This window comes from Leopardus geoffroyi, chromosome B1 (assembly GCF_018350155.1).
Source record: "Leopardus geoffroyi isolate Oge1 chromosome B1, O.geoffroyi_Oge1_pat1.0, whole genome shotgun sequence".
NCBI classification, from domain to species: domain Eukaryota; kingdom Metazoa; phylum Chordata; class Mammalia; order Carnivora; family Felidae; genus Leopardus; species Leopardus geoffroyi.
The window spans coordinates 205216167-205240054 of record NC_059327.1 but is presented as its reverse complement, the minus strand read 5'-3'; the positions used below and the strand labels follow the sequence as shown (position 1 = coordinate 205240054).

The window sequence follows — 23888 nt, the reverse complement described above, 5'->3', positions numbered from 1 at the left end:
TCCTCCCTGGTCGGCGTGGCTCTCGGCAGACGGTGTTTCCGCACGCCTGCACGTCCTCCGAGGGGCCCAGGGCCATACGCCCTGTACACACGGGTCCTGAGTGCCCTCGCACCCCTGGGGAGCTGAGCCAGACGCCTCAGGCACTCTGGCGTCACGCCCTGGATTCTCCCGTGCCCACTGCTAACCTCTGTTGTGAAAATGATTTCAGAGGGAAGCGTGGCTTTGCCAAACCTGACCTGGGTTCAGAAACCCTCGAGCAGCCTCAAGGGGTCGGGGTGTGTTTCCGGGCCACCTCGCTACGGGCAGAGGTGTGAGCCCCACCCGGGGAAGCACCAGCCGGCGTGGGGCTCAAAGGCCAGCCCGAGTCAGGCCCCACGTGCAGATGGGTGGTGACTTCAGGCTCGGGCCACACAGACAGCCATGAAGGCGAACCTGGCTCCCGCCTGCCCCGGTGCCCCACGGGTCTCAGTGCCTGGTGCCTGGGGCCGGGGAGGGTGACCCAAGTCCAGCAGCAGAAGAAGCCAAGTCCAGTGCGGGAGAGAGTAACAAGGCCGCACGACTACAGGAAGCTTCTAGGCTGGTGCCAGGGGACATTCGAGTTAAAAAATACCATTTCCACCTCGTTTCTAGAAAATGCCAGAGAGAAGCCCCCCTAAGTGATCTCACTGCTCAGAACAACTAGAGAGCCACAAGGACACAGAGGTGGTAGAGAGGGCGCAGCAAAGGATTGGGGAGGACACGCGGTGGGGGGAGGTTCCTTGCGGGCCGGCAGTAAGGACAGGGCCAGGGTCACTGGGGTCCCGAACTGTGTCTGCTCTCCTCGCCGAAGTACCTTTTCTCGAGCAGTTTTGCCGTGTAACCAATTTTCTAGAATTCAGTTTTGCCATAAATGATAAAATCACAAAAACTAAAACACGCTCATTAAAAAAGACAAAATGCGGGGTGCCTGGACGGCTCAGTCGGTTCAGCACCAACTCTTGATTTCGGCTCAGGTCATGATCTCACAGTTTGGGAGTTCGAGCTCAGCACTGGCCTATGGGCTGCAGCACGCACCCTGCCTGGGATTCTCTCTGCCTCTCTCCCTGCCCCTCCCCCACGCACACAAACTCTCTCTCAAAACAATAAACTTGAAAAAAAAAAAAAAAAGACAAAATAAAACGCGAAAAATGAACAACGAAATTAGGAAGACCTTACCGTAAAACGGAAAAACGTTAGTACGCGTGTGCACTGGCGCGTGCGGGTTCGCCTGGTGCTGGTGCCACAGGCGCTCGACCCCAAGAGTGGCCCGCGCGCCGGGAAGAGGTGCCAGCTGGCACGCACCGGCACGTCCCCGCCGCCGCTAATTCCAGGCGCCCCGCCACACGCCCGCCACACGCCCCCCGTGGCTCAGACCCCGCGGGGCTGGGAGACCATCAGGAGGGCTGAGCTTTCGTAACAGCGAAAGGGGCGCTCCCCCTCAACAGGGAAATGAAACCAAACGTCCACCAGTCAAGGAAACCTCTGGACGGTCCACGGTTATCGTTCGCTCTTCCGCAGCAAAACCGCCTTCCGGCCAGTTACTTACGTGGCGGACCACCTCGCACTGCCCCAAGCTCCCCAAACACGCGTGTCCGGCACCTACACGCGGCAGCCCCAGGCCAGGCCTCCTGCCCCCATGGGCGAGGGACAGCTGGAGAGAGTACGGCCAGCAGGGTGGACCCCAGGGTCCCCGTGGGTGCCCTGCCCGTGTCCCTCTGCCCCACCCCCTTCCTCCCGGTGACCATCCCACGATGACCCACAGGAGGCTCCTGAGAGTCCCCTGCTCCAAGACGGCAGCAACAGCTCTTGTACCGAGAGCCCCTCGCCGGGGGACGGGGCCTGACTACCGGGGGTGGGGCCCAGAGACCCGACGGGGGTCTGGGAGCATGGGACACAGGGCTTCCGCGCCCGCCCGACCCCGTACTCAACACTGCCGGGCTCCCTTCTGCCCCCGCCGGGCCCCGATGTCCCACTCCCGACGACATGCGGGCTGGCTTACGGAGTCAGCAGGACAGGGGCATCTGCGGGCACCCGCCTCGGCACCTAACGGGCGCCAGGCGGGCGGTGAGCCCACGGGGAGGGAGTGGATTCCGGCGCCCGCCTGCCCGCCCGACACACACGTCCGCTTTACTCTGCACGTGACGAGCTGCGCTCTCCGAGGCGGTGGCTCTGGGGGGCTGGGTGCCCGCAGTGGGAGGTGACGGCACCCACACCGGGCCCCACGATCGCAGGTGCGCATCTGCATCCCTGCAACTCAGCCAGGCGGTGGAGGAAACGCAGCAGTCAGCACGGCTAGTGACTCAGGAAGCCCTGGCCGGAGCGGGGGGCACAGGGGGGTGGAGGACCTGCTGAGCTGCAGCGGATGCCTCTGCTGGCCGCCACACGGCACAGGCCCCGCGGAGAGGCACGCGTGAGCACCAGCACAAGTGCCGCGACGCTCGTCGGCACACGGTTCTAGGCTGGCCGGCCAGTTGCCAGTAAGCAAGGCCGCAGCACAAAGCATGGTTGGGGGGGGGGGGGTGGGCGGGACTCCAGCTGTGACACCAGCACCTCGGCGGGAACACCCCCACCCGGCACGGGGCAGCTGCGTGCAGGGGTGCACACGCTCTCTGTCCTGTCCTCGTACTCGCCCTGAAGTCTGAAGCTGGCCTCAAAGCTCATCTGAAAGAGAACGGGGCAAGAAAAGGGACCACAGGTCCCAGGGGCCCCTTCCACAGGTGTCTGCGTGGAGCTCCAGGAGCCTGTCACCCCCCACCCCAGACCCCCTCCCACAGGTGTCTGCGTGGAGCTCTGGGGGCCTGTCTCCCAGCCCCACCCCCCCCGCAGTCACTCCTGCTCTCCCCACCCCCAGCCCCGCTGTGCTTGATTTGACCTGGCCTCCTTGGCCCGGCTCTCCACTGGGGGTCACTCTCGGGAGATCGGGGGTCTGGGGACACCCGAGGTGTCCAGCCCTCTCCAGACGAGCCACAGCAGCTTCCGGAGAACCTAGCCCACTCTGGGCGCAGCACACCTGAGCTGGGACCCCGGGCCCTCCCCATCCTCCCCGCCAACTCTGACAAGCACTTCCTGCTCTACACCCACAACACACTCCCAGGACTCCAGCCGCTTCTCCAGCCTCAGAGACTAAGCCGTCTTCCCATACCCCCCCCACTCCGCTCAGGCCCCAGGTCTCCCCACTGCCACAGCCAGGCCCCTGGTCCTAGATGCTGCCTCCGAGACACTGCGCCCCTGACCCAGAGCCTGTCACACCCCCGAGACGCTCAGGTGCTGCCTGGCCCCTGCCAGCCCTTCCTTCCTCCTCCACAGAGCCGGACCCTCAGCCACAGCAGGCTGCCCGCGGCCAGCAAACAGCCCCCTCCGGACGGCAGCCTCCTTGGGCTGTCCTGGTCCAGAGGCCCCAGGCCTGGCCACGCTGCCCGGGGCAGGGCTGCGGGCTGAGCGGAGGGCGGCTCCCACGGTGGGACTGTGTCTGGCCTGGCAGGACCCGAGCCCGCGCAGGCCAGGGTGTTCCCTCGGGCGACGCGGGGCCGTGGGGCAGAGTGGCCTCGCAGACTTCAGTGGCTGGACTCTCCGTCAGCTGCACACGCTGTGCCACCCCCTCAACTTACCGTAACCCACGAGGGCACTGACCACCACCCACGTGCGGACTAAAACCGTGGCAGAGGCACGCTCCTGTCCCCAAGAGCCTCGGTCCCACATACTCCTCTCTCGTGCTTTTATGCGGCTTTGTGACGCTTCAGGATCCCACAAACGAGAACCCGATCGCCGTCGCAGAGAGGGTGCTGGCTGGCAGTGGAGGGAAGGTGGCCTTCCCTCCCCTCCGCATGTGGCATCCAACAACTGCTTTGGGGACACCCCACGCGGAGCCGCCACCTTCAAGACCCGGCCAAGCTGCAGGACACGGACGTCACAGACGCAGGAGGACCGAAGTCGACGGCACCGCGGCCTCCATACAGGCCGGAATCCACGCCTGGGGAGGGTCCAGAAAGCGCCGCCTCGGCCCCCCCACCCCGGCCCCCCGCCCGCCAGACCTGCTGGGATTTCTTCTCAACCGTCCCAGCTTCCAGTCCTACCACGCTGTCACCACCCCCACCCCGCCCCCGACCTCGCCGAGCACAGTGCTCCTGTACACGGCGGCCGTCCAGCCCGTCTGCGGCCGGGCTCCAGGGCTGGCAGGGACATCAGGGACCCCTTCCCCCAGGGCGCCACACCAGTGCCGGCCCGTGACCCGTCCGCAGCTGAGCTTCCCGGGACGGCAGTGACAGGAGATGTGAAGTCCCATCTGGGGACCAGAGGCGAGTGAGGTGTGGACACCCCCCACCCCACAGACGGCGGTGCCAGGGCCAGCAGACACCTCCCCCCCCCCCCCCCCCGTCCCCCGGAGCCTCGCACAGGTCCTTCTTCACGCCACCGACGGAGGGAAACCAGGAGACGCGCTAGCCTTTGACCGCGTCCTCCACACCCAGGAGCCCCGGGCGGCGGCCACAAGCTGTGCTCCGGCTACTGGACCGGCAACGCCCCAAAGGCACGGGCACGGGCAGTTCTGCTGGCCCGAAGGAAGCCCCCGCCGATCTTCGGCTTCCACCGGGTTAGGGGGGAGCCAAGGCCAGACCCGCCTCCGAACCCAAGGACCCTCCTCCTGCAGACGGTCGTTCATCTCTGCCCTGAGGTTCCAGACAGGGGTGGCTCCAGCTCCCCAGAACATGGGGCCCTCGGGGCTGAGCGCCAAGAACCGGGCCCTGCCCCAGGACAGTCAGCGGGACCTCAGCAGGGCAGGCGACACCAGCCCCAGGCCCAGCTCCGTGCTCCCAGCCCCCCACCCCCAAGTGTCCTCGAGCTGAAGAAAAGAGGCAGGAAGGAAACCCCAAATGCAGTCAGGGGAGAGGATGGACAGGGGCTGAGACAGGTCACCCCTACCACAAGTCCATTTCTCAGAAACGGAGAGAACAGAGAGCAACCCGCCACAGCGGGCCAGGCTGGAGGTGCACCAACAGCCCGAGACAGGCTGAACAGGACACACGTGCGTGGGGCGGGAAACGTGCAGCCCCGAGCGCGCGTCCCTCAAGAGGCCTCGCAGAGACACCCAAACCAAACCCCGCGCTCAGGGGTGGTGATAAAACCCGACAGACAGGAACCCTGGAGCGACCGTGGAACACAACGGCCGGCCCCCGCAGGAAGTGGAGCTCCAGGGCCGGCACACACAGCGGGCACCAGTGGGAGCCGCACGGAGGGGGAGCAGACCAAAGCCGGGGTCCAGCAGGCCCCCCACGGCCCCCTGTGGCACAGTCCTGAAGCTCTAGGGTGGACAGAAGGTGAACCCCAGAGCACACACATCGCCAGGCTGACATCCAGGGACAGCAGGGACAGCAGGGCGGGCACACAGCACAAGGCGGCACTGCCCCAGGACCCTGCTCTGTCCCCAGGCCTGTCCTGCCCCGCCCCTCACCCTGGCCCTGGCCCCATCCTGTCTCCTAGACCCGTCCCCAACACTTAACAGGTGCTCACTCATGATCCCACATGGCCTCACACCGCCATCCCCACCTGACAGACGCACACAAGCAGAGCACACGACAAGCTCAAGACCACACACCCGGCAGGAGCTCGGCCGGAATGCCCCCAGGGACGGGCTAGGTCTGTGCCCTGCTCCTCTCTGGTCACTCCCCTAAGAACCTCGGGGATGCCACCCCACACCAAGAGTGGGTGGCCTGCACTGACCCGCAGGGCGCGTGTGCAACGCTCCCTGTGCCTCAAATGTCGGCCATGCTGGAGGCCAGCAGCTACAGAGCACTCTCTGGTGTACATTTTTATACAAATGAAGTCGCTGCTCTTGAAGGAGAGGGCGGATCCTGGAAAAGGGGAAACCAGGTAGGAAAAGGGGATGTGGCCCTCCCCCCATCTGCGACCTAATTCTCCAGCCACCCCCAGAAGTGGGAGCTGGGTGAGGACTTCACCTCTGACTGCTCGATTCAGACTAACCAGAGAAAGCCAATCTTGTTCCACTTCTGGGTGACAAGTGGCCCCCCCTCCCCCAACCAGAGGTTAATCTGTCCTAAACAAAGCACGGGGAAAATGATCACTATAAAGGGGTCTGGCCGCTGGCCAGGTTCCCGGCTTAAGCCGCTGCCAGCTTCAAGGCTGTCCTTCCGGGCATGCCCAGAGGTGGTGCCCTCATTTCTCCGCACACAGGCAGAGGGCCGGGCAGGGCACCCAGCCACAGAAAGATCTAGCCTCCAACTCCTGGCTCAGGTGTGGTTGTAGTCTCCCTCCCACAGGCCTCAGGGAGCCAGTGCCCCCAAGGTTCCAACGGCAGAGGGGAGGAGGAGGGGCGGCTCCCTGGCCCACCCAGCCTGGCCCCTCCCCTGCTGGACCCACTCCAGAGAAGGCCCCAGGCCCCGGCGGCTGAAGGCTGGAGTTGACCGGGAACTGCAAGATGGCCCCCTACACTTGGGTTCAACAGGGGGCACCAGGCACTGAGACGGCGACCAAACCAGCGCCCACCCAGGAGTGTCCCCAAGCTGCCCTGCTCCCCTACAGCCCCAGACCCAGGGTCCCCAGTGGGAAAAATGGGGGGCAAGGCCCTGCTCGGTTGTCTAGAGCACCTGCCCGGATGCTGGTTTCTGACACCTTTATAAGTGCAAAGGGGAAAAGAGGTGCCTATGACAAACTGAATGGGGTCCACACCTCTTGACGTACTACGGTGGAACAGACTGGCTCAGAGGAGTGAGTGCAGCGCGCAGGCTGCTCGGTTGGGGAAGCCCGCGCCCCAGGCTGCTGGCTGAGGGCCACCCAGGGAAGGAAGAGCCGCCCTCCCCACCAGCTGGGCGCTCTAATTTTATTCCCGTTTAGAAAATGAGTAAACAACTTCAAAGGGCAGCACGAAGCGTGCCATAAAGCTAAGCGCCCCCAAAACCGCCTGAATGAGCAGCAGCGAGGGAGGAGCCCGGCACCCGCGGCAGCACGCGGCCAGCAAACGCGCCCGGGGCGCAGGGCCGGAGCTCGGCGCCCGCAGACACGCAGCCCCGCGCCGCAGTCCGCGCCCGGCCTCGCCCCGGGAGCCCACCCACGGCGGCTCCACACGCCGGCGCGTCCAGGTCGGGGAACGGGGACAACGGCCAGGCCACGGGGGGGCCCAGAGGGGACAAGGCCACGCGACCGCCGGGAGGCCGGCCCGGTCCCGGCAGGACGGACGCGGGCCGGGACGCAGCGGCCCGGCCCGCGAGGGGCCGTGAGGCCGCCGGGTCTAGACGCCAGGGCGCACCACCGGCGCTGTAGGGCCGGGACTGGGGGTCAGGGGCCGGGCGCGGCGCCCCTTTGTGTCACCTGCGCGGGCGGCGGCGGGCGGGGGCTGGCGTGACGGCGGCGCCGGCGCACGCGCACTCGCACGCAGCCGCTCGCGCACGCGCACGACCCTCCGCGGCCCCGCCCCCGGCGGCGCGCGGGATACCGGCACGCACGCGCACTCGCACACAAAGCCGGGGCCCGCGCGCGCCCGCCCGCCCCGCCCGCCGCCCCGCCCCCGCGGCCGGAAATGCGCGCGCGCGGCCTTACCGAGCGGCAGGCCCTTGTTGAGCAAGTGCGAGCTGCCCATTGAAAGGCGCGGGCGGCCGCGGGCCCCGACGAGTCCGGCGCGCTCCGCCGCGAGCCCGGCGCGTGGGGCGGCCTGGGCGCCGTCCGCTGCTCCGCCCGCTCGCCTGCGCCCGGGCGCCGCCGTGCCGAGCCGCGCCGCGCCGCGCCAGCAGCCGCTCCACCGGGCGGGGACAGGCGGCGCGCGCGCGGGCGGGGCTTCCGGCCCAGCAGTCTCCTGTTTCCAGGCGCGAGCGCCGCGCAGCAAGACGCGGGCGGCTGCTGGCCGCGCCCGCCCGCCCCGCCCGCCCCGCCCCGGCAGCGAGGCTCTCCCGCCGGCCGCGCCTGGCCGCACCTACCGGCATCCGCGCACCCTCCTACCCCGCACCCAGCAACCCCCTCCCCCGCCGCCCCGTATCCGCGCGCACACACACGCACCTGCCCCGCACCCACCAGGCCTCCACCTGCCGCGCGCGCGCGCGCACACACGCACACACACACACACACACACACACACACACACATCTCTGCCCCGCACCCATACGTGCACCTGCTAGGCCTCCACCAGGCCCCCACCTGCCCTGCACCCGCGCGCGCACACATACACACACCTGTCCCGCACAGGCACGTGACTCGCACCGGCACACCCGCACAAACACCCATCTACACACTTTCTCCGCACACACGTTCGCCGTGTGCCATCTGCTCCACACCCACTGGACCTTTACCGGCAGGCCGCACCTGCTCAGCACCCAACCGAGTGCCAGGCCGCATCTGCCCTGCACCCGCACCTACCCCACACCACGAGCGCTCCTAGGCCGGGATCGTTTAAATATTCTTGGGCCACTGCAAGGAGGCACCGCAGGGGCGCAGTGGCCTGGGTGGCTAAAGGGTCGCGGGAGGCTGTGGCAGGGATCCCAGAGGATTTCTCTGGGCAAACTTGGTCTTACGTTTGGGGTTCCTGGGACCAAGGAGGAGGTGCACCCATGGTGGGGTGAAGCATGGGTGGGAGGCACCCGGGAATAGTTTCCTGATCCTGCAGAGAAGTGCGGCAACCAGAAGTCAGCCTCAAGAAGCCTAAGCGGGGACTTCCCTAAGCCCGGTGGTCCCTGGGAGGTGGCCACACGCGGCTGAAGCAGGGTCCCCGGCCCCTGACGGAGCAACCTATGCTTAGTTCCAGAGAGGCACTGGCGGGAGGGTCACCAGGGCTCCCCTGGGGTGGGCTTGGCCGGGCCCCATGAGTGAGGTGATCAGGTGATGGGAAAGGACCTGGGAGCCCCTGGGAGCCCCTGGTCCCGGGAGCTGGAACGTTCTCAGGTGGCAGTGAGGATAGGCAACATGACTGTCCTCTTAGGTACAAAACAGTCACACGACAGCTACAGAGCTAGCGCTGAGCTCTTGGTACAGCTCACCGGGCCGTGGTGGGCAATCCTGGAATCCTGTTAGGATTCCTGTTGTTTTCAAAATTCACAAACTGGTGAGAGAGCGTGGGTGGATTCCATAAAGAGTAACAGGGAACTGGGTATCTATTTGCAAAACAAATGCTCTTAAGCCCTCGCGTAGTACTCACCTATGAAAATACCTCCCAACGCGGATTAATTAGATTGTGCAGGGGAAATGGAAGAGCAGGATATGAGGGCACATGTAGCAAACGTCTCAGAGAACCTGTTCTAAACGCAGATGCAAATTGGGTCACGAGGCAAAGACAAGAACTGCAGACCTGGGTGCACGTCTCACCCCCACGCCTCTCCCCCTCGCACGCAGCGCTCCCTCACGTAACATGTACTCAGGTCCTCTGGACGGCCCACCCCTCCACCCCACAGTCGCCCCAAACGGGGTCACGGGCATGACTTCTCCCCTGAGAGTGACCGTAGCATGTAGATCAGATGCTGTCGTCCCCCTACTTAAGTCTCTTTGTGGCTTCTCGTTGCACCAACAGGAGGTGCAAGCTGCTTTCCACAGTCAGAGAGCCTGAGGCCTGGGCCACCTAACCTTCCTCTAACCTCCCTTCTGTCCTCCAGCCAGGAGTCCCTCCCTGCCCACCATGTTCCAGCCACACGTCTTCCCATTGGCCACAGGACCTTTGCATGTGCTATTTCTGCTGCCTTCCCCTGCTCTTCTGTCTTTATCCTCATGCCTATTATAGAAGTTGCCTTTCTGTCTGGGCTTTCTCCCTGGGGACAGGGTTTCTGCTCACCTCCTCCCACGTATTCGAGGTGGGAACCTGCTCAGTGGAGATGTGGGGAAAACTGATGCACTCTTCTGAACTTGCCTACACCATGCGTGCCTCCCCCATCTTCAGGACTGGCCAGAGGCACCAAGGCCGCAGGTTCCCGCCTCTGGGAGCCCACCGCGCTGATGCCCTCCGTTCCCCCTCACCATCCCCTCCCCACCTTTGCACGTGGCCCTGAAGGCCCCGAACTGGCCTGTAGACAAGGGCCTGGGGTGGGCAGATGAGATGGCCCCGCAGAAGCTCATTCCCACCCTGGGTGTGTCCCCCACGGCCCACAGGGTGGGCCCTGACCTTTAGGACAGCGCCGCCCACCCTGCCTGGCCCAGCTCAACTGTCCCCTCCAGGTGAAGCTGCCCCTCCCAGGAAAACTCACCACCTGGAAGGAGAAGATAGGAGGGGCCCCACCTCTTTGCTCTTCGGAGCTGGGTTTGCACCCAAAGTGACCTGGTAAGTCAGTTCTGCTTTTGTGGAAGCCAAACTTTGCCAGCTGCGGAAGACAGCCGTGAGCCCAGGAAGACTGGAGCATGTTTCTCCTTCGGGAAAGGGAGCACACCCGCCTGGCCGGGTCACTGGAGATAATAGCCTTGCAGCCCGGGCTTCTTTCCTTAGGAATTCGAGAACGTTCCTAATGGCAGAAATTCCCATTTTGCTTTTGTCTCCATGCACGATAAAAGACCCTTTGTCTTTTAGTTGTTCCAGGTCCTCTGAGACACTGCGCAGACACCTGCCTGCATGATTTACACAACAGTGCGGACGTGAAGCAGGTCTGCGACTCCCACCCCCGGCCCTGGGACGCTCACTCGGCATTTACTCGGTGGTTCTTGAGAACACATCGCAGGCCACCCGGGAAAGACCAGCCTCTCCCGAGGGCGTTGAGAAGAGGCCTTAGGATGCACCTTCCAGTGACTCTGACGGCTCTCAAGACACCAAGGCGTGCCTGCTGGCTTCCTGTTTCCACGGCTCTGGGTCTCAGGGCCCAGAAGGAGGCCCTGTAGGCATCACATGGGTGGAGTCACGGAGGGGAGAGGGGTGGAGCCCTGGTGGGGAGAGAGGCAGTCCTACAGAGATCTGGGCGAAGAATAGTTCAGAAAGGGAGCAACGAATGCAAAGTCCTGACGTGGGGGGAGGGTTGGGGCCTTGGGTTCTATTCCTGACGGTGGAAGGGGTGACGCGGGTGGGGGCGGGAACCTGAAGAACTTGAGGCTGGGCTGAGGGTCTGGGACAGAGGCGGTCCTGACCACCCCGTCCTGCGCAGCGGGAGTCGGCCTGCAGTCGGCCTCTTCTACGGACGGTGAGGGCAGGCGGGGTCGCCAGGGAGCCAACCACAGCCCTGGCTCGGACTTGCTGAATGGGATAGGGCTAAGAAACTCGGGAGTTGGACCGTGGACACCGGCAGTGGGCTACCGAAAGCCAGCGGGTCTCGGGCCAGAATTAAGGCGTCCGTCTGGGGTCTGCTTCACCCCCACCTTCGTTTTATAGCTGGAGCAGGAAGTCAGGGAGTTTCACAGCTGCAGCTGAAAGTGAGGGTGGCCCGGAGCTCCAGCATCTGCCCTGGCACCCCCTCCATGGTCGCCCCGTGGAGGCCTTCCCGGTGCCTTATCCTGGCTCCTCTGTGGACCCAGCCCCCGCCCCACCGGCCCCGAGCCTCCTGTCACTGTTACCAGAGCTACGGAGGCCCGCCCGCCTCTCTTCCCTCCACCTCCACCCCACCTTCCGGCCGGAGACTTCGGGCCTGCTTGCCTGCTCGTGTGCCCGGGGCCCGTCCTGGGCCTGCACGTGGCAGGCACTCAGTGCCCACTGCTCTGCAAAGGACCCAAGAGTCCCCGGAGCTCCTGGGTCCCAGGCTCTGGGCGTGACAGTGCCAGCCCCAGACCCCACGGGAGGACCCGCTACTGGGGGAAACCACGTCCACGAAGAACCTCTAACATTTAGATGCTTCTTCGTGAGGCTCCGTGTTCACGGCCTTGAATTCCACTTAAACACCCGTGACGGTCTCTCGTGGCAGCCACGTGCGGAAGCAAAACCCCACTTCAGGCGTCCACGCCTGCCGTAACCGGGAAGGCCGGGGCGTCCGCTGCTCCCGCTGGCATCCGCGACCCCGGCGTGGAGGCCGAGGGGCAGCCACGCCTCCCCCAGGGCCCGTGTGCTCGCTGATAACACCGGACACCGCGTTCCGGTCTACAGACACCTGGCAAAGTTGGAACGAAGCCGTGCGCACGGGTCAAGCGGTGGGTAAAGAGATCGCCAGCGGGTGAAACCTGCAGCACCCGCCACCGAGACCCCGCAGCCGCCACGCGAGTCACGGCACTTCTGAGAGACTCGGGTTTTCAGCCGCAAGACGGGGGGACACCCGCAGCGGGTTAAGGAGGGCGAGAGGCACTGGGGGCTGGCCTGTCCGCCCTGCCGCCCTACCGCTCCGGCCCCAGCCTCCTCCGTCGGCAAGTGGGAACGAAGCATCCGTCACCTGTCTGGCAGGCTCGCGAGGACCTGGCGGGACAAGTCACGGTAACTGAAGGCTGCCTCCTCGCCCGGTGTGCCGGACCGAGGAAGGCACGGAGGTCCTGGCCACAGAAAGCCCCCTGCACCCGGCTCCCCCCACCAGTTAGCACAGGGTGTGGCCTCAGATGTTCAGGGAGAAAGTGTCCCAGCCGGTCCAGAGCCCCTCCTGAGACAGGTCACCCCTTATGAGTCATTCACCGAGCTTTAGGTAAGAGAGGGTGTCAATGGGCTAAATTGTGTCCCCCTCAAATGCATTCATTGGAGGCCTCACCCCCAGGATCTCGGAACATGACCTCATTTAGAAACAGGGTCTTTGCAGACGTCGAGTTAAAATGAGGCCATTTGGGTGGCCTACTTCAACGACTGGTGTCCTTCTAAGGACAGAGGCCCTGAGACAGAAACATAGTGTCACATGCAGACGGACATATCTACGAGCCAAAGGACACCAACGATTGTCAGCAAAGCCCCGTGTGCGAGGGGAGAGGCAGGGAACAGATCCTTAGACCTCCAAAAGGAAACACCTTGCCAACAGATGGATCTTGGACTTCTGGCATCATGAACCAAGAGGCGATAGGTTTCTGTTTTAATAAAGCCACCGGTTTGTGGGGTGTCCTCACGGGAGCCACGGAAGACCGATGCAGGGGGAAGAGCAGATATTCGGAAGTAGACTTCCACCTCTGGCATAACCCAAGACGCCCCCCCTGCCCCCCCAGAACTTGCAAGTACGAGATGGAAACAGCAGCCTTGCGGCGCCTGGTGGCTCAGTCGGTGGAGCGTCCGACTTCGGCTCAGGTCGTGATCTCGTAGTTCGTGGGTCCGAGCCCCACGTCGGGCTCTGTGCCGACAGCTCGGAGCCTGGAGCCTGTTTCAGATTCTGTGTCTCCCTCTCTCTCTGTCCCTCCCCCCCTCACTGTGTCTCTCTTTCAAAAATAAATAAACGTTAAAAAAAAAAATAAAGAACGAAACAGCAGCCTTTTCCTGTGGAGCTGAGCTCACAAGAAGGTTGGGAGTGTTACGGGGACAGAGCACAGCAAGGCGCTGAAGGGCGGAGGCCCGGGAGGGGTTCAACACCCACCCAGGGGAGGAGAGAGAGGCCTCCCCGGCCCATCCAAGGCCAGGGCCGCACAGCACACTCCCCCTCTTGGGAGGGACGTGAACAAGGAGACCTTGCTCGCAGGGACAGGGCACTAAGGAGGCCTGCGGGCCCGGGCAGCTGTGACACAGCCAGGGCCCAGAGCCTCACGCAGTGTAGATCCTGCCCTGCGGAGCCGTCGCAGTCCAGGCCCCGTCACCCCCGCGGCGGACGAAGGGACATGAAACCTGGACCAGGGCCAGTGATGCCCACGGGGACCAGGGCAGAAGAAATGCACGATCGCCGGGGGGGACAAGCTCTTGACCCAGCCCCACGTGGTTCCCGCCGGTACAAGACGAGTTTACCTTCGGGAGCGCGAGTCACAGCAAGAAGGAGCCACCACGGGGGCATCAGATACACAAACAGCAGGCCGGCCGGCAAAGAATGACCCAGAGTGAGTCCGACAAGCGGGCATCGGCTACCACGGTTAACACGGTGAACGGGCCGATGGAGTGAGAGGACAGGGGAATGACGGCAGGTGGGATTCCAGGGGATGGGACCGACATTCGGAGGAGAAAGCAGTGGTCACGAGAACGACTCGAGTCCTCAGATTCAGGAATACTATGAGTGTTAAGCCGGAAAAAACCCAAATCTACATTGCTACATTTGAGGGTGAAACCATAGAATACACAAGACATAAAACTTAAGAGGAAAAGAGAGCCCCGAATCACCTCGAAAGCAGTTATGACGACAGCTGACTTGTCGGTGACGGTGGTAAAAGTCAAACAATAGTGGTAGCTCTGCTTTTTTTCGAAGTCTCGAGATAAAATAATTATTACCTTAGGACGTTATTATCTGTGTTGGTGTAAAAAGTTACCCCGAGACTCAGCAGTTCAAAACAAAACACTTTGGTCCTCACAGCTTCTGCGGGTCAGGACCCGGGCGTGGCTCAGCCGGGCCCTCTGCCCCACTGTCTGTCACACGGCTGCAGTCACGGCGCTGGGTCTGCGTCCTCATCCGAAGGCTCGCCCGGGGGGTCTCGGTTCCCCCGACCGCGAGGCGGAGGCCCCGTGCTCCGGTGCCTCGTGGGCCTCTCCCAGGCGGCAAATGGCCTCATCAGAGGACACGAGCCAGAAAGGCTACAGGGAATCTTCTAGCAAGACGGGAGGCGCGGTCGGGGAAGCGGCGGGTGTAGGTCCCGCTCCCGGGTAGGCACCGGGGGCTCACACGAGGAGGAGGGCTCACACCGTCACTCCCCAGCAGGGGCCATAACAAAGCCACCTTCGAACACACGAGACTAAACGTCATCAGCATCACGTCCGCGTTGAAGTCTCTCCTTGAGGAAGCGCTTCAGGAGGAAATAAGGGGCTGAGGGAGGAGGTGCGAGCGAGAAGCAACGAAGAGGACTGCCCGTGTTAAATAGTAACAGTGACACAGGCGGTCGAGGAACAAAGCCAGCGGAGCCGAGGTAGCGGGAAGACGAGGCGGCAGGAAAGCGGAGTGGCGCGGGGCCTTGCACTGCTCGGCGGAGGCCAGCGGTGCCGGGCACATCCCTGCCCTTAAGTACGCGCGTTTAAAAAAAATCTGTTGACGTTTTATTCATTTTTGAGACACAGAGACAGAGTGTGAGCGGGGCAGGGCAGAGGAGAGGGAGACACAGCATCGGAAGCAGGCTCCAGGCCCTGAGGTGTCAGCACAGAGCCCGATGGGGGGCTTGAACCCACGAGCTGTGAGATCCTGATCTCCGAGCTGAAGCTGGAGGCTCAACCGACTGAGCCCCCCAGGTGCCCCCAGATATGCGTGTTCGAAGAGTGAAGTCAGCCCCTAAAATAATACTGAGAGCTTCCAAGTCCGTGGGGGGGGGGGCAAGGAAAACAATGATCGGTCTCACAGGAGTCGGGAAGAGAGAAAAAAGGCAAGGATGAAGTGTGGTAAAGAGAAAAACTAAAATGGGGAAAAGCTCAAACCGTGACCGTCATCCCAATAAAGTTCCACGGATTTAAACGAGCCAGTTTCTAACGATCGCTTATCAAACTGGGCGAAGAAACAAAATGCAGCTGTGTCCCGATTCCAAGGGCAGAGTCAAAGCAATAAGGAAGGAGACGTATCCGCAAGCGTGAACCACGAGAAAACCGTTACCACGTTATCGGCGCGGCTGGAATCCACCCGAAGACCGCGGTCACGCGCGGAGAGCACGCCGGGAACGCTGCAGCGGGTCGCTGGGGAGGCTGAATGACTCTGAACTCGCAGGCAGCAAACACACGGCTTGAGAATACGTAAGGCGGACATCGGCAGAGCCCCAGAACGATCGGCTCTGCGGTCGGAAGGGACGGTGACGACAGACCAGGCCTAGAATTAACCCGCTCACAAACACTCGGGGGACACGGTCACGAGCAAGACGCGCCACCACGGGATCCCTTACCTTCAAGCGCACGTGGCATGTTTACCAGCAAGGGACGCGCCGCAGGGCCACAAAACCAAATCTCAACAGAACACCCAAGGGGACGCCACGACAATAGTACAGAGAAACAATCACCAAACATTTGGAAACGGAAAACCGTAAAATAACACGTGACTGATGGTTCGGGGAACGAATCAGAGTGGGGCCTTAAGACAGGGAGAACCCCGCCACGAAGCAAGACCGCGTGCAAGCCTTTTTAGGGTGCGGCTCCCCTCGACCTCGGAGGCAGTCCCTCTCCGGAAAGCGTGGGCACGAGGAAGCAAAGGCGGAGAAGGGCTAGAGGGAGACCCGGGGAGCACGGCGAACGGTAAAGCAGTGACCTGTGGGATTGAGAACCGGAAACAAGAGCGGACGTGAGGCGGATCGAGCGGAGTCCCAGCTGGCTCCCTGCAGTGACCGTGCGGCAGGAAGCGTCTAACCCCGCCTGCGGGCGCCCGCTCGCCAGGACGGCCCTTCCAGAGCCAGCGCGGGGCTGGCCGGCCCTTCCAAGGAACAAGACACAGCGGAAGTGACGGGACGCCCCTGCCGAGAGTGGGTGACAAGAAGGTCACTGTGGCTTCTGCGTCCCCCCTGCTCTGGGGACACCGGCTGGCACGCCGTAAGCTGCCCCGTGCAGAAGCCCGCGTGGCAGAACTGGGGGTGGGGGGTGGCGGCTGGCCGTGTGAATGAGCTTGGAGGCGGACCCCGCCCTGGCCGGCCCGACGCCGCATCCCAGCCACCGCTGCACGGCCTCTAAGACCCAAGAAAGGGACACCGGATCAGGCCGCGCAGAAAGTGCCAGCTAACACGTGTTCGCCGTTCGGGCCGCTGGGCTGTGATGTCCTGTGCTGCACAGCAGCAGGTAATCGTCACAAATAAACTAAGGGTCACGACGTGGCAAGACTGAAGGAGACACGGGGGAAGAACTCGCCACTGAACAGTATCGGTGACACGACCACAGATGGAACAGAGATTTTAAATTAAAAAAAGAGATTATAACCAATTTTTGTCAATAAATTCAAAGCTTAAGTAAAATAAGCAATATTTTATTAAAAATTAAACTTATCGGGGCGCCTGGGTGGCTCCATCGGTGAAGTGTCGGACTTCGGCTCCGGTCATGACCTCGCGGTCTGTGAGTTCGAGCCCCGCGTCGGGCTCTGTGCTGACAGCTCGGAGCCTGGAGCCTGCTTCGGATTCTGTGTCTCCCTCTCTCTCTGCCCCTCCCCTGCTTGTGCTCTCTCTCTCTCCCTCTCTCTCTCTCCCTCTCTCTCAAAAATAAACATTAAAAAGAATTTTTAGAAATTAAACTTATCAAAATCACTCAAGAAAAAATAGAATACCCAAACAGCTCGATAACCACGAAGAAAATGAATCAGTAGTTTACAGAAGTACCCTACCCCCAGAACGGATGCAGATGGTTTAAAGAAAAGTTCCACCAACTATTTAAAGAACAGGAAATCCAAATCTAATCAAAAGTGTTTTATATGAGTGAGAAGTAGGAAAGCTACCTAGTAATCTTGAGAGATCGAACCCAGAGAATGCCAAAATGAAATTTAAAAAAATGTATAGCCTAGGGGCGCCTGGGTGGCTCCGTCGGTTGAGCAGCCGACTTCGGCTCAGGTCACGATCTCGCGGTCCATGAGTTCGAGCCCCGCATCGGGCTCTGTGCTGACAGCTCGAAGCCTGGAGCCTGCTTCGGATTCTGTGTGTGTCTCTCTCTGACCTCCCCCGTTCATGCTCTGTCTCTGTCTCAAAAGTAAATAAACGTTAAAAAAAAAACATTAAAAAAATGTATAGCCTAATACATTTAGAAACAGAAATACAAAGTTATAAAATATGAGCAACGGAATCCATCAACATGCACAAAAATAGTAACTATGCCAAATTAGGTTTATTCCAGGAATCAGCAGAAAACCCATGATTCGGGGCACCTGGGGGGCTCAGCCGGTTGAGCGTCTGATTTTAGCTCAGGTTACGATCGCACGGTTCGTGAGTTCAAGCCCCGTGGTGGGCTCACTCCTGTCCACACAGAGCCTGCTTCGGATCGTCCTCCTCTCTCTCTGCCCCTTTCTGCTCATGTGCTCTCTCTCTCTGTCTCTCTCTGTCTCTCTCTCTCAAGAATAATAAACATTTAAAAAAAGAAAAAAGCAAGACAAATGAACATTTAACACATTATCGGTGGAACTTGTCCACAGAATCATCACAACATATACAAGAAACATTACTTGATAAAATCTAGTGCACACTATTTTTTTTTATTTTAAATTAGGATTATACGTGTATTTGTTTACTAAGGCCACTGTAAACAAACTACCACAGACTAGATGGCTCGAAGCAACAGAATGGGTCCTCACTCGTGTGGAGGCTGGAAGTCTAAATGAAGGTATGTGCGGGGCTATGGTCTCCCCTCCTCTTCTTGCTGGAAATTCTCACTTTTCCTTGGCACGCTGTTTTTTCATTGAGGTAAAATTGACATAACATCAAATGTAACCATTTAAAGCGTACAATTCGGTGGCTTCCGGTATACAGATACAGATACAGATGCAGATACAGATATACGGACGTAGATGTAGGCAATATAGATACAAACACAGGCACAGATGCAGATATAGACGTACACGTAGATAGCCACTGTGTCGTGCAACCATCACCGCTAGGTAATTCTAGACCATCTCCATCGCCCCCAAAAGAAACCCCATCCTATATGGCAGCCCCTCCCCTTTTCCCCTCCCCTCAGACCCTGACAACCACAAATTTGCTTTCCATCTCTCCCTGCTTTCCATCGCCGGAGGATTACGCTTCCACAAACTCCTTGTGTCCGGGCCGGCCCGAGAGAGAAGTCCTGGCCGGAGAGCTGGACGCGGGTGACGCGTCGCTTCGGAGGCACGACACAGAGCTGCCGGCGCAGCTGCCCCAGCGCCCTCTTCCACCGAGGCGGTCCCGGGGCCACTCGCTGTGGCGGTGCCAGACCGGGGCTGCCACACCGCACGTCCCCACCTCCCGTCCCCACGCACGCCCCCCTCCCTGAGCACGAGGGGGAGCTTGCGATGTGCTTGAACCAGCAGAACACACAAACTCGACGGGATGCCATTTCCACAATTATCGTAATGAGATTTTAATGCCCCCCTAGCGAAGCGACTCTCCCCCCTGCATGTGGCAGGTCGCTAAGGGTGGCCTCCAGACGACGGCCAGCAAGAGACAGGCCCTCGCTCTAGCCGGGGCAGGATGCTGTCACGACCACCAGGTGGGCTGGGAAGTGGGTCCTTTCCAGTCTGTCCTCCGAGGAGGACGCGGCCGGGCCACTCCTGGCCCACAGAAACCGTCAGAATCACGTGCCAAAATAGGTGTCGTTCCAGGTCCCTGAGTCTGTGGCAGTACTGTCACACGCTGTGAGTACGTACAGTGGTGACAGACAGGATGCTGGCCCACGGGGCACGGTGGTGAGGGCATACGGGCATAACAGCAAAACGCCCGGCCTGTGGTTTTGAGCCACGGCCGCCGGGGCTTTGGTGACCACAACGTAACCTGGCCTAACTATTATCACTGATCACTTTCCAATGATACATGACCTTCAACGCACAGCTTACAGGACCAGCGATGGGGGGGGGGGGGGGGTGCCCATGGCTGGAGGGACGGCTGCCTGGACAGAGAGAGGCTCAGGCCTTTGTCGGAGAATGAGAACCAGCCACCCAAGGTGACCCAGCGGGACCCAGCAGCAAGGGCAGGGCACTGGATGCCTTCACCTCGCCCGGTGCCTGTGGGGGTCCTCTGGGTCCAGCTCCCCCAGGGTCCCCCGGGGCCGCGGGCAACGTGGGGGAGGGGAGCACGGGGGACCTCTGGCGGCACCCCTCAGTCATTGGGCATCGAATCTTGACCCACGAAGGGTCGCTGGAGTCCAGGACAGACAGCCCAGCAAGAAATGGATGGAGGCCAGAGCCAAGCCCCCAGGGTCGCCGCTCCCCCGCCCCCGGCCCGGCCCCCACCCCTTCCTCCTCTTCCTCCTCCCCCCACTGCCCCGTGGCAGGAGTTTCGGAGGTAAGAGCTCCCCAGCACGGTCTCTGGAAACACAATTTGGCGGGCACCCGCAGTGTGGGGGTCAAAGTGCGGCAGACCCCGGGGGGCAGACAGACTGTGACCGTGAACCGTGAACCACGACAACAATTTGCTGTCTCCCCCAGCAGGACAAATCGAAACAGCTCAGCGGAGATGTTTGGGGCAGTCTACACAAGGAAAACCGCACACAGGACATCAGGCCACGGCAGCCCGAGGCGGGGAGGACCTCTTCCCAGAGCCTGGCGAGTTTCTGGTGCTCTGCCTTTCAGAGCGCGCCCCCCCATCCCCTCCCCACCACAAGCACCCAAGGGTCCCCTCAGACCCCGCTGGAGGCAGAGTGCCCCCTGGGCCCGGATCCGAGGCCCGGGGCCGGGCCTCCTGCGTCTCACCTTCTCATAAGGACGCCAGCCACGCTGGGTCACGGCCCGCCCTGTACCAGCGGGACCCTCCCTTAACTAATTACAGCTGCGATGACCCTGTCTCCCATAAGGTCGCTGAGACCCCAGGAGTTATAACGTCCACAGACTGTGGGACAGAGTCCAGTCCCGCACCCTCGGTTTGAGGTGAGACGTGCCAGGCGCTTCTGGCTTCCACAGCTCGCCCGTCTCCCCCCAGAGCTGCCGTCAGAGCTGGCGGACAGGCCGCAGGCCCCCGGCCTGCAAACAGGGGTGTGGAGAGGTCTAGGGGGCACGCTGGTGGGCACCCCGACCTCCGGGCACCTCGCCACCGCAGGGGTCAAGAGAGGGCTCCGCCGCCGTTGGGCCCCTTCTGTGTGGGATCTCTCAGGATAGTGGTTAAACCAAAATCGTGACCGCTAAAGTTATAGATGGCTGTTAGAAAACCTTACTTTTAAAACCCTCCAAGTCACCCACGTGCCCTAAGCTCGACCGCCAACTTCAGCGACTTCTCTGCTCACCACGGCTTCATGGGCCCGGATTCGGTTTCCTTCTGTCCGACTGCCCCTTTCTCGACCTTTCAGACAGCATGTGGATAATCTGCCAGGATCCGTGCGTGCGGGGACCAGGTGTCCCCTGGATGGCCACGTGGCCGGCCACAGCGGTCCGGCCCCCAGCACGTGGGAACACCGCTCTCACGCCGCGGCCAGCATCGGTGGGAAGCCTGTGGCCGGCGGGATCGGCGTTCATTTGCGGGCCCTGAAACTCCGGTCTCCAGCAGCTTCTTAGGCTGAACGTGAAGCGACAATTCATTCATTAGAAATTACTTTTTGGCATCCATCGTATGGACGGCTCCAGGCGTTGAACACGTAGCCGTGAACAGGGCGGGCAAAGCCCTGCTCCCCGACCTGACCAGCCAGGGGCACAGACAAAGGAGCCAAACCGACTACCGAGCAGCGCCAGGCGGTGACCGCCACCCGGAGAGACACGAAGGGAAGGTGCTGGAAGGGACGCAGCGACAGGGGAAGGGCCCCGGATCACAGGAACATGGGGCCTGGCACCAGCAGAGGAAGAGGAAGGCCGGGGCTGTGGCACCGTGTGGGTGGGACCTGTTCCCACCCCCTTTCTTCAGGCGGAGGGTCCTTCCTTCACCTTGTCAACGCGAGGGGGAGGGGCGGGGCACAGCCAGCAGATGACGTCAGCAGATGACACAGCCTCCCTCACCTGAGCCTGTGTCCAGACGGCATCCTCGGAGCGTTCTGTCCTCTGGGTGTCCCCATGCCACCGTGAGGTCCTTAGAAACAGGTCATCTCCCATTTCTGCTCCCGCCCCCAGCTCCAAGGTTTGCTCAGACAATTTCCCACCTTCTTCTCCGGATGATTACCGGGCATTTCTGGCAGCACATCCGCACCCATTCCTTGAGTGCCCCGCGCAGAACTCCCGGGAGGCTGTGGGGCACGGGCCCCAGAGCCCGGTGCTGGGGGTCCCCACGCCTGGCTCACCAGCCGGGTGCTCGAGGCCAGGGAGTGGCCCCCGTGAGAAAACGTGTTCTCGTCACCGTGCGAGGCCCCGAGGGGCGTCTGAACAGGGCAGTGACGCACCGGAGTGTGCACGGCTGGGAGGGCTGCGGGGTCCCAAACAGCAGCAGGCGTCCTCCGGGCCAGACACAGGAAGGCCTGTAATGCCGAGGAGAACCCCGCCTACACCCTCACATGGCCGGGCCCAGGCGGCCCCTCTTCTGCCTTCTGGTCAGTCGGGCTGTGCCCCAGGGCTCCCGCTCTGCACCTCCAGTCTTCCCAGGGACCCCGTCTCTCTCTCGGGGTCTACCCACACCAGCAGCATCTGGGAACCACCTACCAACCCCTGACGTCCGTCCCCCTTGCTGTGGAAAAGACCTCTGGGGCCGGGCTCAGACCCCTGAGGTACATCTCAGACTGTGCCCACAGTCCGTCCACGAGCCACCCTGACCACCGCCCCTCCCCCTGCGGCCTTCCGGACAACCTCACCCGTGGGCTCCAGCCACACAGGACCCCCACCCGTTCCTCTCCGGAGGGGAAGGGCTTCTCCAGCCGGCGGCCAGGGAGGGGGGCGGCCAGGGGGGCGCGACCCGAGCCCCCGCTGGACACCGGACGGGCTGGGGCACCACCCGCAAGCTCTGTCACCCGCCACCTCCGAGAACGTCCCAAGCGGGAGAACGTCCTCCAGCCGCCGGCGAGGACAGAGGCGGAGAGAGTCCGGTGTTACTGGTGTACCCGCCTCGGGGCTGTGACAATGAGGAGGCCACGCGCCGGCAGGGGCCCGAGCGTTCTCCGTGCTCTTCAGGAGGGTGTCCCGTCTCCCCCGCTTTGGTGGTGGCCGCGGCGCCCGCCTGAGATCACACGGCGGAAAGGGCCTCTGCTCGGCGCTGCCGGTGGCGGGAGAACGAACGCGGCCGCTCGCTTCGGGCAGCTCAGCGTCATGGGGAAGGGCGACCGGGCCCAGACGCGACGGCAACCGTGGGGGACAGTGAAGTCAGGGGGTCTCGGCTAGCGGGCGGGAGGGCACCCCGGAGGAAGCGACGCCCGGCAGCCGACACTCCGGGACCGAGGGGCACGGGCAGAGGCCCCGGGACCCGAGGACACTGACCAGCTCCGGGAACTGGGGAGTCTGCGCAGTCGACGCGGAGGGAGCCGGAGAAGGGGTCAGCGTGGGCAGGTGAGGGGCCCCACTCCTAGGTCGGCAGCTGTGGGGGGCGGGGGGTACAAGTGTCCGGGACCCCTTCCCAGGGCAGCTGTGCAGCCGGCGTGTCCCCCGATCAGGTGGGGATCGGTGAATCCGCTACGAACAAAATGCCACCCTAGGGACTGGGAAAAAGGAAAATGAAATTCTCTCATGTAAACAAGCCCGGATTCTCCACAAGATTAGGGCTTTGTGTCCCCCTTTCTGCTCCCTGGCCTTCCGGAGGTTTCCATCCCGGAGGTGCCGCGGAGGGATCCGGCCATCACATGTGGCCTCCACATCGGCCAAGGCGCTGCTGCATCACCTCTCGACCCCTTCAGAAATCCCACGAGGCCCTTCTTCCCAGCCCGGAGTCACAGGAACACAGCGGCCGCGGAAGCCAAAAACCGGTCCCCGTGGGACGGGTGCGTGGCCCCACGGGAGGGGAGGCACGGGACATACTCGGGTGAGATATTTAGGTTGTTCCGAAACGGACCCGCGAGGGTGACTTCGGCTTCCTGTGACGGAATCTCTGCCCGAAGTGGCTTCAGTGCAGGTGCCTCGCCCACAGGGGTCGGAGGTCACAAGGCTGCAGGGGTGCGGAGCGCATCCGGTCACAGGGCAGGCCTTTGCAGCAGCTCCTCTGGGAAGGCATCACGAAATCACCCAGCCGGGGCAAGAGCTTGGACCGCCTCCTACCGGCCGCCTTCCCTGGGTGAAGAAGACTTCCGCGGACACCACCTGCCCCCACCAGCAGGTGTCCTTCAGGTCCCCTTGGCCAGAACTGGGAGGACCTCAGCCCAGCCCCTTCTCACGCACTCCCGAGCTGCCCCGCCTGGGCGTTAACTTCAAAAACAAAACTGCCAGTTATTTCCCCAGCAAGACTGGCTTTATTCGGGAACAGCAGAGGCCAACACA

General features: G+C 62.3%; 1 protein-coding gene and 2 long non-coding RNA genes across 10 annotated transcripts in view; 1 reads left to right on the top strand and 2 right to left on the bottom strand.

Annotated features, from left to right (window-relative positions):
* The window catches only part of CTBP1 (C-terminal binding protein 1), a 26711-nt gene extending 18781 nt beyond the window's left edge, over positions 1-7930 (bottom strand). For 2 of the 7 annotated variants that reach the window (XM_045474845.1, XM_045474844.1), the window contains exon 1: positions 7567-7778. Coding sequence is in view for 2 of the 7 variants with exons in the window: in XM_045474844.1 (XP_045330800.1) it covers positions 7567-7606 (40 nt within the window). In the remaining 5 variants the exon portion in view is untranslated. Of the gene's footprint in view, positions 1-7338; positions 7397-7566 lie in introns of those variants that run through there. The other 5 variants (XM_045474851.1, XM_045474852.1, XM_045474853.1 and 2 more) reach the window with 4 other exon arrangements.
* The window catches only part of LOC123596296, an 18816-nt gene extending 597 nt beyond the window's left edge, over positions 1-18219 (top strand). The window contains exons 2-3 of the long non-coding RNA XR_006711652.1: positions 10798-10805; positions 18209-18219. This is a non-coding gene — a long non-coding RNA (uncharacterized LOC123596296). The remainder of the gene's footprint in view (positions 1-10797; positions 10806-18208) is intronic.
* On the bottom strand, positions 18060-23888 carry LOC123596295. Of its 2 annotated transcripts, XR_006711651.1 has the most exons (3): positions 22280-23888; positions 20795-21063; positions 18060-18272 (listed from the first exon to the last, which is right to left on the bottom strand). It is a non-coding gene; the product is annotated as an uncharacterized LOC123596295 (long non-coding RNA). The 2 variants fall into 2 exon arrangements; XR_006711650.1 differs by having other exon boundaries at positions 20795-23888.